General features: G+C 42.7%; 1 protein-coding gene across 3 annotated transcripts; it reads left to right on the forward strand.

Annotated features, from left to right (window-relative positions):
- Nucleotides 1-1,053: 1,053 nt before the first annotated feature.
- Nucleotides 1,054-14,750, forward strand: C6H5orf24 (chromosome 6 C5orf24 homolog). Of its 3 annotated transcripts, XM_005557809.4 has the most exons (3): nucleotides 1,054-1,270; nucleotides 9,929-10,358; nucleotides 12,374-14,750. In XM_005557809.4, exons 2-3 carry the CDS (start codon nucleotides 9,932-9,934, stop codon nucleotides 12,412-12,414), a joined length of 468 nt encoding a protein of 155 aa, XP_005557866.1. In that variant the 5' UTR covers nucleotides 1,054-1,270; nucleotides 9,929-9,931; the 3' UTR covers nucleotides 12,415-14,750. The 3 variants fall into 3 exon arrangements, with proteins under 3 accessions (XP_005557866.1, XP_045250179.1, XP_005557863.1); XM_045394244.3 differs by having other exon boundaries at nucleotides 1,054-1,921; nucleotides 9,929-14,750; XM_005557806.4 differs by having other exon boundaries at nucleotides 9,929-14,750.
- Nucleotides 14,751-17,226: the final 2,476 nt, after the last annotated feature.

Below are 17,226 nucleotides of genomic sequence, written 5' to 3' on the forward strand. Positions count from 1 at the left end.
GGGGTTTCGCCATGTTGGCCAGGCTGGTTTTGAACTCCTGACCTCGTGATCTGGCCGCCTCGGCCTCCCAAAGTGCTGGGATTACAGGCGTGAGCCTCCACACCCAGGCCGCCCAGAGTTTTATCAATTGTTCACATGGCTTATCTGTCTCCAGTCCCTTACTAGGTTGAATGAATGAGCTTGCTTGTTTCGTGTGTTGTGTCCTGGCTTGTGTTTGTCCAGAAAAGTTGTTGCTCCTCCTTTCTTTCCTACTGGCAAGGCAGTACCTGGCCCAGGGCTGTGCTTACGGTAGAACTCAGTACTATGAATTGTCCATCTTCAAATAGCCTTCATTACATGGGGGAAAAGAGCAAGCATCCTCCTCTAGCCTCTTCCCATTGCTTAATAAAGTGTCTCCCTTTCAGTAGCTGCCCTAATTCTGGATCCTCTCAATTCTGACATCTGGAAATTCACAGGAGGAAGGAGGAAGAAAATGAATCCCTTCGAAGTGGGTTTGTGTGAGGTGACTGATATGTCAGATATCTCACAAGAAAAACTAATAGCGGTAGTTTGTTGTTCCATCCTTTCCTGTGGTTATGGAATAATGAATATGACAATTCCGTGGGGCGTCGTGGCTAACGCCTGTAATCCGCGTGGATCATCAGGATGGCCCATAAAATAAGGCTTTTCATTATCACATGATCCTGGGCATGAAGAGTCCCAACTCCCCTGATTTTCATTTATTAGGTCCTGTATCTAAGAAATGGGGTCAGCAGGAGTTCCAGCATCTCAGAATTGTGGTGAAAACCAATACAAGTAAGGAAGTTACTAGTTCCCCATTTGGTAGGTCTCTCAACCTCAGCCACTGGGGACGGTCGACGCCGGACCACCAACAGCCCAGGCCTAAGGCCACGACGCGCAAGCGCAGCCTGCCAGCCTGGCTCCCTCCCAAAGCTTGCGTGCAGGTCGGCGGCGGGAGATCGGGTCTCGCGATGAGAGTGTGCGTGTGCGTGCGCGGCCCTCGCGAGGTCGCGCACGCCGCCTCTAACACTACAGGGTGGTAGCGGCTTCTTCGTACTGCGTCCGGGGCAGGACTGTGCGCGGCGGCCGCGGCGGGTGCTGGGAGCCAGCGTCTGCCTCGCCGCCGCCCTCGCTGCCTGCCCCTCCGCCTTGGCCCGTTCTCCGCACCGTGCAGAGGCGGCGGGCTGGGGAGGGAGCGGCGCCAGCGCGAGGTTCCCAGCCGCTGGGAAGCCCCTAGACGCGCGGAGGGGCCGGTCTACGAGCGGCTGAGGTAGGTGGGCGCGCGCGGGCTGGTCAGCCGGCCGAGAGTGGAGTCGGGCGGCGGCGAGAACTGGCGCCTAGCTGGCCGGGGAGAAGAGGCCTCCTGCCAAGGGGCCCTAGCGTAGCCAGGAGTGAGAGGAGGGGTCCCGGACGTAGCCTGCTCTTCCCCGGTGTGGAGCCATTACGGGGGGACATTCCTCCTGCGGCGGGGGAGGGGGCCCCATTTCTTTTCTTTGAGAGGTCGGAATCCGCAGTCCGCTCTCCGCCTTTAAATGAAAGTCTGCCGGCTCCAGATCGGCGTCGCGATGGAGTGCCCGTGGACTTCTACGCTTGCGGAACTCCCGAGTGGACGGACAGCGGCTTAGGAATTTTGCTTTTTAGAGGGTACGCAACCCTTTCTCTAGGGTGGCGTGCATCTTCTGCAAACTTGTTATTGCCAGTACGTTAATAGTCGCTTTCAGCACAGAACAGGTAATACATTCTAAACGCCTCGTGTCAAAATAAGGGGAGTCCTTATTTGTGCACTGTGGGGCCCAGTTAAGGATAGGAAGAAGACAAAGGAGGCCGTTATTTATGTGCAGTCCTATTATAAAAACTTCCCGTGGTGGGGCAGGGTGCGTGGCTATTGGCCTCTGCTGAATGGACTTTGTGAGTAATTGAGGTGAGTTGCAAATCTTCATTTAGAATTATGAAACATATATGATTATACGGACCTGAAATAAATCTCTGAGAGTTACGTGATCTGTGATCTTTGGAGAACAGAACTTGGGTTTCTTGACGCTTTCTCCATGTTTAGAAAGCCTCAGGGATGCTTTGTGAAGTTACTAAAAATAGTTACAGTTCTTTATGTTGGCAGTAGTGACTGCCACATTCAAGAGAAGAGAAAGGAATTGTTCTATAAAGAAGGGCTCATTTTAGGGCTTAAACTTTAGGAGTTAAACACAATAAAACAACTTCAACGATGGCAAGTTTTAGCTTATGCTTTGAGTATTCGAATTTAGTCACAGTCCAGATATATAGAAGCTCTTAGTTGACTCTTGTACATTCAGTGAACTTTTTTTTTTTTTTTTTTTTTTTTGAGACGGAGTCTCGCTCTGTCGCCCAGGCTGGAGTGCAGTGACTGGATCTCAGCTCACTGCAAGCTCCGCCTACCGGGTTCATGCCGTTCTCCTGCCTCAGCCTCCCGAGTAGCTGGGACTACAGGCACCCGCCACCTCGCCCGGCTAGTTTTTTGTATTTTTTAGTAGAGACGGGGCTTCACCGTGTTAGCCAGGATGGTCTCGATCTCCTGACTTCGTGATCCGCCCGTCTCGGCCTCCCAAAGTGCTGGGATTACAGGCTTGAGCCACCGCTCCTGACTCAGTGAACTATTTATTGGTTGTTTTGTTTGTTTTGTTTTTTGAAACGGAGTTTCACTCTGTCCCCCAGGCTGGAGTACAGTGGCGCGATCTCGGCTCACTGCAGCCTCTGCCTCCCGGGTTCAAGCAATTCTCCTGCCTCAGCCTCCCTAGTAGCTGGGATTATAGATGTGCGCCACCACGCCCAGCTAGTTTTTGTATGTTTGGTAGAGACGGCGTTTCACCATGTTGACCAGGCTGGTCTCGAACTCCTAACCTCGTGATCCGCCCGCCTCGACCTCCCAAAGTGTTGGGATTACAGGCGTGAGCCACTGCTCCCAGCCTCAGTAACTATTTAAAAAGATGATCATTAATCTTTGATAGTCTACACAGCCTGTTCTATAACTCTTGGCTTCTATTCAGTCCACACCGTCTAGAAATATAGTATTCATTTTTTTTTTTTTTTTTCTGAGATGGAATCTGTTTCCTAGGCTGGAGTGCAGTGGCACAAAGTCAGCTCACTGCAACCTCCGCCTTTGGGTTCAAGCGATTCTCCTGCCTCAGCCTCCTGAGTAGCTGGAGCCACCGTGCCTGACTAATTTTTTGGATTTTTAGTAGAGATAGGGTTTCGCTGTGTTATCCAGGCCAGGCTAGTCTGGAACTCCCGACCTCAACTGAGCTGCCCACCTTGGCTTCCAAAAGTTCTGGGATAACAGGCCTGAGCCACCGCGCTGGACCATTCTGACTCTTAAGAAATGTGGCTTGGGACCGGGCGCGGTGGCTCTCGCCTATAATCCCAGCACTTTGGGAGGCTGAGGCAGGTGGATCACGAGGTCAGGAGATCGAGACCATCTGGGTAACACGGTGAAACCCCATCTCTACTGAAATACAAAAAATTAGCCGGGCATGGTGGCTGGTGCCTGTAGTCCCAGCTACTCAGGAGGCTGAGGGAGGAGAATGGTGAGAACCCGGGAGGCATACCTTGCAATGAACCAAGATCATGCCACTGCTCTCCAGCCTGGGCGACAGAGCGAGACTCCGTCTCAAAAAAGAAATGTCGCTTGCATATGTTCAATCAGAGTCTTTTGGCCTGACACGGTGGCTCACGCCTGTAATCCCAGCACTTTGGGAGGCCAAGGCAGGTGAATCACCTGAGCTGGAGTTCGAGACCAGCCTGGCCAACATTGTGAAACCTTGTTTATTCTAAAAAAAAAAAAAAAAAAAAAAAAAAAAAAAAACACGAAAATTAATGTGGCATGATGGTACGTACCTGTAATCCCAGATACTCTGGAGGCTGAGGCAGGAGAATTGCTTGAACCCAGGAGGTGGAGGTTGTTGCAGTGAGCCAAGATCATGCCATTGCACTCCAGCCTGGACAAGAGCAAAACTCCGTCTCAAAAAAAAAAAAACACCGGGAGTGGTGCCTCATGCCTGCAATCCCAACACTTTGAGAGGCGGAGGCAGGCAGATCACCTGAGGTCAGGAGTTCCAGAGCAGCCTGGCCAACATGGTGAAACCCCTGTCTCTACTAAAAATAAAAAAATTAGCTGGGCGTGGTGGCATGTGCCTGTAATCCCAGCTACTCAGGAAGCTGAGGCAGGAGAATCACCTGAACCTGGGAGACAGAGGTTGCGGTGAGCCAAGATTGCACCATTGCACTCCAGCCTGGGCAACAAGAGGGAAACTCCGTCTCAGGAAAAAAAAAAAGAAAAAAAAGAGTGTTTTAACAATAGCCCTGAAGTGGGAGGAGGAAGGCATTATGGAGTTCAGGGTTAAGCTCACATTATGCAAATACTTTTTATATAAACACAAGTATCCTGCATGTAAACATATAGTGATGGTTATGCACACAAGCATTTAATAGTGCTGATTCCCAACTTAATAAAGTTGAAGTCTGAAAATAGGAAAGGATTGGTTTTAGTTCTGTTTGTGTTTTTAAAGTTAATTATTTACATGAGTAATTCTCATATTCCTTGTCCGGCTTGTTTATGAATTATTAAGTAGAATACTGTTCTGATTTCTTGGCAGTAGCAGGGAAGGAATATATAGAACATACAGAAGCCCTACACTTCAGAAATGTTAGGTCAGGGTCTTTTTTTTTTTTTTTTTTTTTTAAGGCAGTCTCACTCTGTCACCCAGCCTGGAATGCAGTGGTGTGATCTCGGCTCACTGCAACCTCTGCCTCCCGGGTTCAAGCAATTCTGCTGCTTCAGCCTCCCGAGTAGCTGGGATTACAAGTGCATGCCTCCATGCCCAGCTAAGTTTTGTATTTTTGGCAGTGACGGGGTTTCTCCCTGTTGGTCACACTGGTCTCAAACTCCTGACCTCAAGTGATCCACTCACCTCAGCCTCCCAAAGTTCTGGGAGTACAGCTGTGAGCTACCACACCTGGCCAAGTTAGTGTCTCATTATCTTTCCATTGGAATAAATAGCTTTACTCTTACCGATTTGTGCTTAGAATAGTGTTTTGCATGGAGTTGGCCCTCAATAAACATGAGTTATGTCAGAACTAAATTTACATAATACAAAGTAAAGGCATAAATGCTGGAGAATATTAAAGGAATGGAGAAATGGAGATGCTTGTTTTTTGTTTTTTGTTTTCTTTGAGATGGAGTTTGCTCTTGTTGCCCAGGCTGGAGTGCAATGTCATGATCTCAGCTCACTGCAACCTCTGCCTCCCAGGTTCAAGCGATTCTCCTGCCTCAGTGTCCTGAGTAGCTGGGATTACAGGCATGTACCACCATGCCAGGCTACATTTTTTTTATTTTTAGTAGAGACGGGGTTTCTCCATGTTGGTCAGGCTGGTCTCGAACTCCCAACCTCAGTTGATTCACTCGCCTTGGCTTCCCAAAGTTCTGGGATTACAGGCATGAACCACTACACCTGGCCAAGATACTTGCTTTTTAAAAATTGCATGTCTTTCTTTTTTTTGGGGGGGGTTGGAGTTTCGCTCTTGTCTCCCAGGCTGAAGTGCAATGGTGCAGTCTTGGCTCATTGCAACCTCCACCTCCTGGGTTTGAGTGATTCTCCTGCCTCAGCCTCCTGAGTAGCTGGGATTACAGGTGTGCACCACTATGCCAGGCAAATTTTTTTTGTATTTTTAGTAGAGACAGGGTTTTACCATTTTGGCCAAGCTAGTCTCGAACTCCTGACCTCAGGTGATCTGCCTGCCTCAGCCTCCCAAAGTTCTGGGATTAGAGGCATGAGCCTCCATGCCCAGCCGCACGTCTAATTTTTTAATGGTGTGTTTTTTTCAGTGTGGATTGATATCTGAGTCAAGGATAGTGGCATTTTGCCTCTAAAGCCTAACATAATGTAAGCTGAGACTGTATATCCTGAGTGCTGATAGATTATGAATATTCATATATGTACATATTTTATACATACATAAATATCTATCTATCTATCTATATATATATATGTATTTGTTACCCTCCTGGTAAGTCACATAACTTTTTTTTTTTCCCCAAAAAATTTTCCCAAAAATTTTTGTAAATTTTTGTATTTTTAGTAGAGACAGGGTTTTACCGTTTTGGCCAGGCTGGTCTCGAACTCCTGACCTTAGGTGATCTGCCTGCCTCGGCCTCTCACAGTCCTGGGATTGTAGGCGTGAGCCATCGTGGCTGTCCTGGTTGTCTTTACTAACTCTGGCATTTGCTTTTCTTCCATTTGGAAACCAAATATCTTTGACTTTGCAGTCAGAAAGAATTTGTGGATATTTGGTGAGGAAGATGCTAAAAAGGTGAATAAAAACTTAAGTGAGAATATTTTAAGTTGAGTCTGTGTTTTCATTTTAGTATAATCGAGCGATTTCATGGTGAAGAGTGGATTCCCCACCCCTCCCCAACCCCCCCACCCAGGGAATGTTTGGCAATGTCTGGAGAAATTTTTGGTTGTCACATATTTAGGGGAAGGGAGAGAGGTGTTGCTACTGACATCTAGTGGGTAGAGGCCAGGAATGCTGCTAAGCATTGTACAATGCAGTGGACAAACCACACAAAATTATCTGACCCAAATAACAGTGCTGCTATTGAAAAACCTTGGTATGCTACACAGTAAATTGTTGGTTCTGAAGTTGAATTATCAAAAGTCATATTTGGCTTAACCATTTCCTAATGTGTGACCCTGGCAGAATGCTTAAAGTCTGTAAAATAGAGCTAATATTGTATGTTCCTTATAGGCTTGTACTGAGGATTAAATCAGATAATGTGCAAAGAACCAAGCTTATTATCTGGCACATAACAAAATGCTAAAAAATTGCTAACTTTCAGCCAATACTATATTTGGAACTCATCTTGAGAGTCTTTTTTCCCATCTGAAATTAGAATTTGAGCTAGAGAAATGATAATTAATAATCTAGTTCTTTTTGTTTTTGTTTTTTGAGACAGAGTCTTGCTCTGTCACCCAGGCTGGAGTACAGTGGCACGATCTCGGCTCACTGCAGCCTCTGCCTCTGGGTTCAACCAGTTCTCCTGCTTCAGCCTCCTGAGTAGCTGGGACTGCAGGCACGTGCCAACACGCCCAGCTAATTTTTTGTATTTTTAGTAGAGACTGTGTTTCACTGTGTTAGCCAGGATGGTCTTGATCTCCTGACTTTGTGATCCACCTGCGTCAGCCTCCCAAAGTGCTGGGATCACAGGCGTGAGCTACCGTGCCCGGCCAATAATCTAGTTCTTGTATCTGTGGGGAGTGAGTGAAAAAAGTATTCCACTTAATATTTGTGTTTAGCCCAGTCTTGTTTTATGTTCTCAAGTCTAAAAAGCTTTTGCCATAAACAAGTGGCTTCTCACTGTAGATGTTTTTCCATCAAATTGAGACTTTAAGCCAGCTTGCCAGTTGCTCTGTATCTGTTGATTTTCAGCAAATGTTTCATAATTTAACAGAATTTGATTCTGTGACTTCATGCTCATTTCCTTTTGCCTTTACAAACTAAAGTAAGTTTACAGTGGTTTTGGCTAACCTTATTACCTGTTTGTAGCCTCTGGGAGTAACTGTTTTCATAACTGAAGTTTTGGTGCACTTTCACATGTATGAAGGGTGCACACAAATATCTCCTAACAACTTGGGGCTAGACCTTAATATATATTAGTGACTTTTTCTAAATCCAAATTGGAACCCATATCTTTATCTCTCTTTCCTCATCACAACATAATACTGTAGTCTCTGTAAAACTCTCATTTCTGGCCAGGCGCGGTGGCTCATGCCTGTAATCCCAGCACTTTGGGAGGCCAAGGCAGGCCGATCACCGGAAATTGGGAGTTCAAGACCAGCCTGACCAACATGGAGAAACCTCGTCTCTATTAAATATACAGGCTGGGCACAGTGGCTCCCGCCTGTAATCCCAGCACTCTGGGAGGCCAACGCAGGCAGATCACGAGGTCAGGAGATCGAGACCATCCTGGCTAACGTGGTGAAACCCTATCTCTACTAAAAATACAAACTATTAGACGGGCGTGGTGGCGGGCACCTGTAGTCCCAGCTACTTGGGAGACTGAGGCAGGAGAATGGCGTGAACCCGGGAGGTGGAGCTTGCAGTGAGCTGAGATCACACCACTGCACTCCAGCCTGGGTGACAGAGCGAGACTCTGTCTCAAAAGAAAAAATAAATAAAAAATAAAATGAAAATACATAATAAAAATACAAAATTAGCCAGGCGTGGTGGCGCATACCTGTAATCCCAGCTACCCGGGAGGCTGAGGCAGGAGAATCGCTTGAACCCAGGAGGCGGAGGTTGTGGTGAGCCAAGATCATGCCATTGCACTCCAGCCTGGGCAACAAAGTGTGAAACTCCATCTTAAAAAAAAAAACAAAAAACCTGCCATTTCCTCTGTCTAAATGATATGGCTATTTAGAGCTGGTTTGTTGTGGTAGTGGTTTTAATAAGTCCTTTATATATATATAAAAAAAAAAAAATCACAGGGATATCCTTACAGACAATATAGAGACTTTGGACCTTTTTTTTTTTTTTTTTTTTTTTTTTTTTTTCTATTTCAAGAGCAGGAATCTTGCTGTGTTGCCCAGGCTGGATTCAAACTCCTGGGCTCAAGTGATCCTCCCACCTCAGCCTCCCTAATAGCTGATGCCACCATGCCTGGCTGGACTGTTTTTTAATAAGTCACAGGGCTTGTGTAAGGGAAGATGATTGACACTATATTTATGATCAAGGGAGAAAGCAACGTTGTACATTGAACTTTTTGTCTTGATAAATATACCTTAAAAATAGGAGGTATTGGCTGGGCGCCGTGGCTCACACCTGTAATCCCAACACTGTGGAAGGCTGAGGCAGGCAGATCACAAGGTCAGGAGTTCGAGACCAGCCTGACCAATATGGTGAAACCCCGTCTCTACTAAAAGTATAAAAATTAGCCAAATGTGGTGGCAGGCGCCTGTAGTCCCAGTTACTCAGGAGGCCGAGGCAGGAGAATCGCTTGAACCCAGGAGGCGGAGGTTGCAGTGAGCTGAGATTGTGCCACTGGACTCCAGCCTGGGCGATGGAGTGAGACTCCATCTCAAAAAAAATTTTTTTTTAAAAAGGAGGTATTGTATTATGGTTGTTATCCGTATTTTTGTAGTATAAGTCGTAAGGATTTGTATAATGTTCACTCATTTTAGCTAATGGAAATCTTTTTTTACCTTTTGTATTGGTACTGCCTTCTATTGGGCTGGAGGATATTTGAAGAGAGTCAGTACCTTGGGCCAAGAGATTGTATTCTTTACACTTGATCTTAGCCAAAAGGCCAAGAAGCAGTAGAGATTGTGTTCATTGCTTGGCACATTCTGTCTTCTGTGAAGTGTAACATATACTCAGGGTTCTGTATAAATAATAAAATAACGATGGAGTGTCCATCTTGTGGAAACTGTTGTCAGGCCAGTAGTATACATGTGAGAAATACAATAAAAGGCCAACAGGAGGCATTCCAAGAACATCAGGCAAACTGAAATAAAGAATTGTGTTAATAAGAATTCTTGGCTTTACTGTTATTCTTTTGAGGTTTAGTAATCTAGAAGAGAAAAGCCCACAGAATAGAACATTTGTTTTTGACTTACACACTTTTCCAGTTCCTAACGGGAGAACATTATAGCTATGAAATCAGTATTATAATAGAGTTATCTTGTATGATGTTTGTTCCATGATTAAATTGAGAAGAACAAGTATCCTTGAATCTGCTGATGTGTGTTTGTTTATAGGTGGTCTGGAGTCCTGCCTGTCAGCCTAATTTTAGGTAGCCTGCATAATTGTTGGGAGACAGACTGTTTTCTCACTGAATGCTGCATACAGATATGTATTTGTGTATGTGTATTTATATATATTTGTCTTTTATTTTTGGTAGAAAATGATGCATCCTGTTGCCAGCAGTAATCCAGCTTTCTGTGGGCCTGGCAAGCCTTCCTGCCTCAATGAAGATGCCATGAGAGCTGCTGATCAGTTTGACATATATTCCTCCCAGCAAAGCAAATACAGCCACACAGTCAACCACAAACCAATGGTTTGTCAGAGGCAAGACCCATTAAATGAAACACACTTGCAGACTACAAGTGGCAGAAGCATAGAAATAAAAGACGAACTAAAGAAAAAGAAGAATCTCAACCGATCTGGTAAGCGTGGCCGGCCTTCGGGAACCACCAAATCAGCAGGATACCGGACCAGCACAGGCAGACCCCTGGGAACCACCAAAGCAGCTGGATTTAAGACAAGTCCAGGCAGACCTTTGGGGACAACTAAAGCTGCGGGATACAAAGTCAGCCCAGGGAGACCTCCAGGTAGCATTAAAGCTCTATCCCGTCTTGCCGATCTTGGTTATGGCTGTGGCACTGCTGCTTTTCCTTACCCTATGATGCATGGCAGAGCAGTTCACGGGGTAGAGGAAACTAGCAGTGAAGTCAAACCACCCAATGAGTGAATGAGGCAGGAAAAGAGGGCCAGGTTTAGAAGGAAGATTGTGAATAATCCCAAAGCTTCTTGGTTTTATTTTGATATACATAATTTTATGGCCTGGGCTTTCCAAATTTGTTTTCCTGTTTGGTTTTTTTCCTGCTTTTGCTCAAAAACTGCCATATGCTGACAGATGCACTCAGGGCATGAGCAGTGGCATTGTATTTGTACATAGGTTCAAGTGTAATACCTAACTAAATCATTTTTGCTTTTCCTTTAGCGTTATGGTCATGTCTCATGTTTCATTACTATTTTGGGGCTGTTCTAAATAGATGCTTTATGTGATAAACAACTGAAACCATTATACCTATTAGTTTGTGAAGTAAGCCTACAATATAATAAATATACTAATGTATTTTTAACTGGTGGAGCAAAAAAGCAAACTAATGAATCAGGATTACTTGAGGTAATGGCTGTGTGAGTTTTTGTAACATTTATTTTCACAAGACGGGACACAGATATTTGTATGCTTTGGCATTTACATCCACTTCAAATGTTAAAAAACTTATTTTTAATGTTCTAGGTTTAAGCAGCTTGTAATTTATTGATCTACATGGCATTAATTGATTTAACCATTATTCCTGAAATAATTCTTTAGTGTTTGCCTTTGAGCAGTGATAGGTTGTGTATTTTTTAATTGCCTAAGAGCATATATACCAAACACTACAAGCAATTCATATTTACAGAAAATTTAAACTTTTATAAAAACTGCACATTACATTTTTGGTGAAATATAGTGCATTCTGAGGATAGCATATTTCATATAATAGAAAAAGAAACATTCTCTAGGTTTGCATGTAGCTATAGTCACTATATTTTGCCTTTCATATAGAAAGTTTTAAAGTGTCATGTTTAAAAACATTTATTGGCCGGACGTGGTGGTTCACACCCAGCACTCTGGGAGGCTGAGGCGGGCGGATCACTTGAGGTCAGCAGTTCAAGACCAGCCTGGCCAACATGGTGAAATCCCATCTCTACTAAAAATGCAAAAATTAGCCAGATGTGGTGGCGGATGCCTGTAATCCAAGCTACTCGGGAGGCTGAGGCAGGAAAATCCTCAAACCCAGGAGGCAGAGGTTGCAGTGAGCCGAGATTGCGCCACTGCCCTCCAGCCTGGGTGACAGAGACTCCGTCTCAAATAAATAAATAAATAAATAAATAAATAAAACCATTTTTTAATGTTGCTCATTTATTTGGAACATTTTTAGTTTTTCTCAGAAATTGTCCCATTGCATTAGCACTTACTGTGTTTTCAGGTTTATATCTACCAAAGGACATAAATTGAATGGTAGACTGTAAAACTGGTATAAACAGAATGCAGTTTCCTGACCATCAGAACCCAAATATTAAGAAACATAGGAATCCATCTATGCATGAAACATGTAAAAAATATGTTGGTTAGTTTAATTAAAAATCTTATTGTGGCTCCAGTGAGACCATTTCATCCAAAAGATTTTTTCCCCCAGTGATGTTTGCTTTAGAAGCAAGATAGAAAGGAAGAAAAAGCATTAGGTAGATATGTATAGTAGGGACAGAGGGAAATCTTTCTTTTTTCCTTTCTGATAGTAGTATTTCTTGTTACACATTTTATTTATTTTGAGTTTGTTCTAAATAAAATATTATAAACTTCAGACTTGAAAAAATTCCACTGAACTTTAAAGTTACAATGTTCATATTTGGGATTTTAAATGCCTTTGAGATTAAAATGTAGAATTGCAGGACCCAAAAACTTTTAAAATAATTAAAATTTTAAAAGGGCACATGTTGTGTTTTTTGGGCTTGCTCTCAGTTAATGCAAACTCTGATTGCAAATGGATGTCATGTTTCGTACCTTTTTTATCAGGAAAAAAGCAGCAAGCCTTCAGGTGTTCCAGTGATGCCTGACACAATGAGCTGGACTTTATGCTGCTCTTTACAGTAAGAGGTGTTGCATTGTATGTGGGGACTATGTGCACTGGCATCTAAGACAGTGACCTCAACAATATTAGCTTTGCACAAACCATAGAGAACGATGTTGGATGGCTACGTAATCAGTTATAACATTCTGGCAGCTAAATTGCTACAAGAGCTTCTTCTTGCAGAAGCTTAAAATACAAGATTTTTAATAATTTACTCAGAACAGTATAACTTCTGACACACACAAATGCTTGCCTCTTCATTCATATGTTCGTTACCTACTCTCCACATGTGTCTGTCATTTAGCTGTTTCTCAAGATGATGTTCAGCAGTCGGCTGCTTAGAATCTTTTTCAAGCCAGTTTCTAAGAAAGTGTTTAATGTTCTACCATAGAATAATGCACACCATTGTCAAAGATTTGATTGTTGTGTTTTATGTAAGTCCATTTGACAATTTATTTCCCTTTCAGTTTATTTTCCTTCCTTATTTTGTTATACATGCCCTTCCCTTTCTCCCCTGCCTTTCCTACATTCATTCCTCTTCCTCTACCCTTCAGCACATCTACTTACTGGTGCTGTGCTGTGTGTCAGAAGATAAAACAGGTGTATTATTGTATAATGAATTTTGTATACATGTTTATGAAATGGTGAGATCAACTAAAGGAGGCATGTTCATAACAGTGTTTATTATCAGGAGCTATGTCCCAGGAAAAAAAACAACAACAGGGAGGGGCAAATGGCTACAGTTGTAAATGGATAACATCATTTAGAAAGCTGAATTTACTGTTCATCTGAGCGGTTACCTGGAGTATTATATCTATGCACTGGTGAGCATCTCCTGATTCCACTTACCTTTCTCCCTGTGAACAGTTTACTGGTGCCGTGCTGAAGAGAAAGACATCTAAGTGATAACATGAATGAAGTCTTAAAAATTTAAAATATTTTTACTGCTATATAAACTAAAGACTACATTGTGCATCTTTTCTAACACTGTCTCTTGTTACGATAAACACTGAAATAGCATGTTAAACAGTTGCCTATACTTTAATATAATCAGTTGGGGAAAACTGGCCTTTTCTCCCCCACTGTATGATTGTTTCTTGAACAGTAAATTGCTAATTTTATACTGTGTGACTCTGTTCTTCACAAAATACGTTTCATTATTCTATATTTAAACTGTTGGTCAGAAAATGATCTGCAATTCAAGTAAGTTTGCATTACTTTTTTCTTTAAAAAGTACTTTAACATGCCTTATTTATTATATTAGCAAATAAGGAGCTAATAGATGAAATTTTCATTCTTTTTGACACATGTAACCTTGCATAACTAATATTTAGGATGATTTTGATACTATCTTTTAGAGTTTTGCACTGGATATTAAAAAAATATATTGGCACAATATACTGGAAGAAAATGAGTAGTATCTGGTTTAATTTTTAATATTTAGGGACATTTAAAAAAATCAGTGTTTTAATTAGACTAAAAATTCTTTATATTTTTTATTTGCTTTTTAAAAGAAACATCTGTCAAAGTAATATTGATTCCAAACTGATGTTTGTGTGAATTTACATGTCTATTTTCATGAACTAAGAATAGAGTTTCTTTGAGTTAAGGAGAAAAAAATATATATTTGGGTCCATTTATTAGGTTAAAGTTGACCCTTTCAGTGTAAAAATAACCACAGTGTGTGAGCTAAAGAAAAAAAGTAAATTTCTCCTTTATATTCTAAGAAGCTTTAAAAGAACAATTCAGGGGATATTGATAACTGCTACTCTGTCAGTCATTGTCTCTATATGCAGTAAAATTTTATGGTCCCTTTATAGTAATATAAAGAATTCAAACAGTTTTTCAAAACATTTTTTTCCTTGGACATAAAAAATTTTGATGCTATTCTATTTTTGTTTTTATTATAGCTTAACTGTATGCTGTTAAACTCTAGGATGTATCTGAATCTTTCCTCCCCCCCCCCCGCAAAATATATAAATCTGTGCTCTCACATATAATGTATTTAATTTTTGGAAAATTTAATGCTATAGTAAATCAAGTGTGTGATTTAAAGTAATCAGATCACTTTGATTCTTTAAGTTTTCAGAATTTCTTTTTTCCACAGGTAATTTTGGAGAAAATAATTACCAATTAACTGATAATAAGCACGCTGTCCTCTGCTGTAAAAAGTCTGAATAGATACTGTGTATGTTTTTATGTCCATGAACTTGAGCTACTCGTGTGCAATTATGTGTATGGGAATGGAGTAGTGTTCATGATTTGTATCTACATCATCATATGGATGTATATTTATTAATAAAGTCATTACTTTAAAACCAACTGTGTTTACTACTTTGTTTTTTAGTATGGTACTTTTCAAGCACTTAAGTGGTAAATGGTAAACCTTTTTCATGACTGTAGATTTTGTGTTTTTCTTAGAATTTTGCTTTTTTTTTTTCTTTTTTAAAAGACAGGGTCTCACTCTGTCACCCAGGCTGGAGTTCAGTGGTGTGATCATAGCTCACAGCAGCCTTAACCTTTTGGGCCCAAGCAGTCCTCCTGCCTTCCCACCTCAGCTTCCCTAGTAGTTGGGATTACAGGTACATGCCACCATGCCCAGCCTGATTTTTTAATTTTTGTAGAGATGGGGTCACCTATGTTGCCCAGGCTGGTCTCAAACTCCTGGTGTCTGGCCAGGCGCAGTGGCTCCCCCTTGTAATCGCAGCACTTTGGGAGGCCAAGGCGGGTGGATCACGAGGTCAGGAGTTCGAGACCAGCCTGACCAAGATGGTGAAACCCCATCCCTACTAAAAATACAAAAATTAGCTGAGCATGGTGGCACTTGCCTGTAATCCCAGCTACTTGGGAGGCTGAGACACAGAATTGCTTGAACCCAGGAGACAGAGGTTGCAGTGAGCCAAGATTGCGCCACTGCACTCCAGCCTGTGCGAGAAACAAAGATAAATCAGAATACAGCTAGAAATAAAAAATGCATCAGACAAATAGTTCTACTAAAAGACTAATACTTAAATTTAAACATTATTGATCCCTTTGGTTTTTTTTAAAAATTAGATATTAAAGATGGCTCATTTTAAAATTTATTTAGAGATACAGTCTCTTTCAGACACCCAGGCTGAAGTACAGTGGCACAATCATAGCTCACCGCAGCCTTGAACTTCTGGGCTCAAGTGATCCTCCCACCTCAGCCTCCAAAGTAGCTGGGACTACACCCAGCTTATTTATTTATTTATTTTGTAGAGACAGGGTTTTGCTATGTTGCCCAGGCTGGACTTGAACTCTTGGCGTCAGATAGTCTTCCTGCCTTAGCCCCCCATAGTGCTAGGATTACAGAAGCAACATAGCTCATTTTGTTATTTTTTGAGACAGGGTCTTGCTCTGTCACCCAGGCTTAAGTACAGTGGCACGACCTTAGGTTACTGCAACATCCAAATCCTGGGCTCAAACGATCCTCCCAACTCAGCCTCCTAAGTAGCTAGGACTACAGGCATGTGCTACCATGCCTGGCTAGTTTGTATTTTTTTTTTTTTTTTTATCATGTGCGTGTGTATTTAAATAGAGATGTGGCCTCACTAAGTTGCCCACACCTGTCTTGAACTCCTGCGTTCTAGGGATCCTCCTGACTCGGCCCCCCCAAAGGCTTGGGATTACAGGCATGAGACACTACATCTGCCCTGCTCAGATTGTTAAAAGTCCTTTCACTCATACATGGCCATGTGCTATTGATTAGGTGGGCTATTCCTAATGTGGGAAAAGATCTACACCATCATAGTTATGGACAGTTTGGGCTCACAGGATTACTTATTTATTAAATATATTTTAGTCCATTTTTTTCTAGTTCTTCATAGAGTTTCTGTAATACTTATTTTTCCATTGTAATTATATTTCCCCATATTCTCAAGCAGATCATTTGAAAAAGCTAACCAACTGAAGAGAAGGCAGTCTCCCTTTATCACCTAGAATTTAATTTTAGGGTCTCACTGTGTTGCCCTGGCTGGAGTACAGTAGTGTGATCACAGCTCACTGCAGCCTCAACCCTCGGCTCAGGCAATCCTCCCACCCCATCTTGGGTAGCTGGGACTGCACGTGCACGCCACTATGCCTGGCTAATGTTTCGTGTGTGTGTGTGTGTGTGTGTTTGAGATGGCGTCTCGCTCTGTCGCCCAGGCTAGAGTGCAGTGGCGCAATCTCAACCCTCTGCAACCTCTGCCTCCTAGGTTCAAGTAGCTGGGATTACAGGTGCCTGTCACCGTTCCTAATTTTTGTATTATTAGTAGAGTCGTAGACAAGGTTTCACCGTGTTGGCCAGGCTGACCTTGAACTCCTGACCTCGTGATCCACCTGCTTCAGCTTCCTGAAGTACTGGGATTATAGGCGTGAGCCACCACGCCTGACCTATGTTTTATATTTTTTTGGAGAGAGAGGTTTTGCCACGTTGCCCAGACGGGTCTTGAACTCCTGGACTCAAGCTATCTTTGCGCCTTGGCCTCTTAAAGTGCTGGGATTACAAGCATGAGCCACCATGCCTGGCCTAGTAGTAGTGTTTTTGTACTGGTTTTGAGATAAATGTGGCCATGGAAAGCTGATACATTTCATTTTATCTCTGCGGCCATTCTGTTGTGAGAACTCCGGGGCTTTAAAATAGCTTCTTGGGAGAGTGACAGAAAAAAATCAGTTAGGTGTTTATTTCTGTATGGGCTTGGCATGTTTTTAAGTACAGAATCTGCCCATTTTTCTTTAATCTGCCTAGTGCTGGTTTGTCATTGACCAGGCACGGTGGGTCACGCCTGTAATCCCA

Source organism: Macaca fascicularis, chromosome 6 (assembly GCF_037993035.2).
Source record: "Macaca fascicularis isolate 582-1 chromosome 6, T2T-MFA8v1.1".
NCBI classification, from domain to species: Eukaryota; Metazoa; Chordata; class Mammalia; order Primates; family Cercopithecidae; genus Macaca; species Macaca fascicularis.

Excerpts from the sequence above, each read along its gene's own strand:
- C6H5orf24 (XM_045394244.3), top strand. The coding sequence starts at position 9,932 with ATGATGCATCCTGTTGCCAGCAGTAATCCAGCTTTCTGTGGGCCTGGC.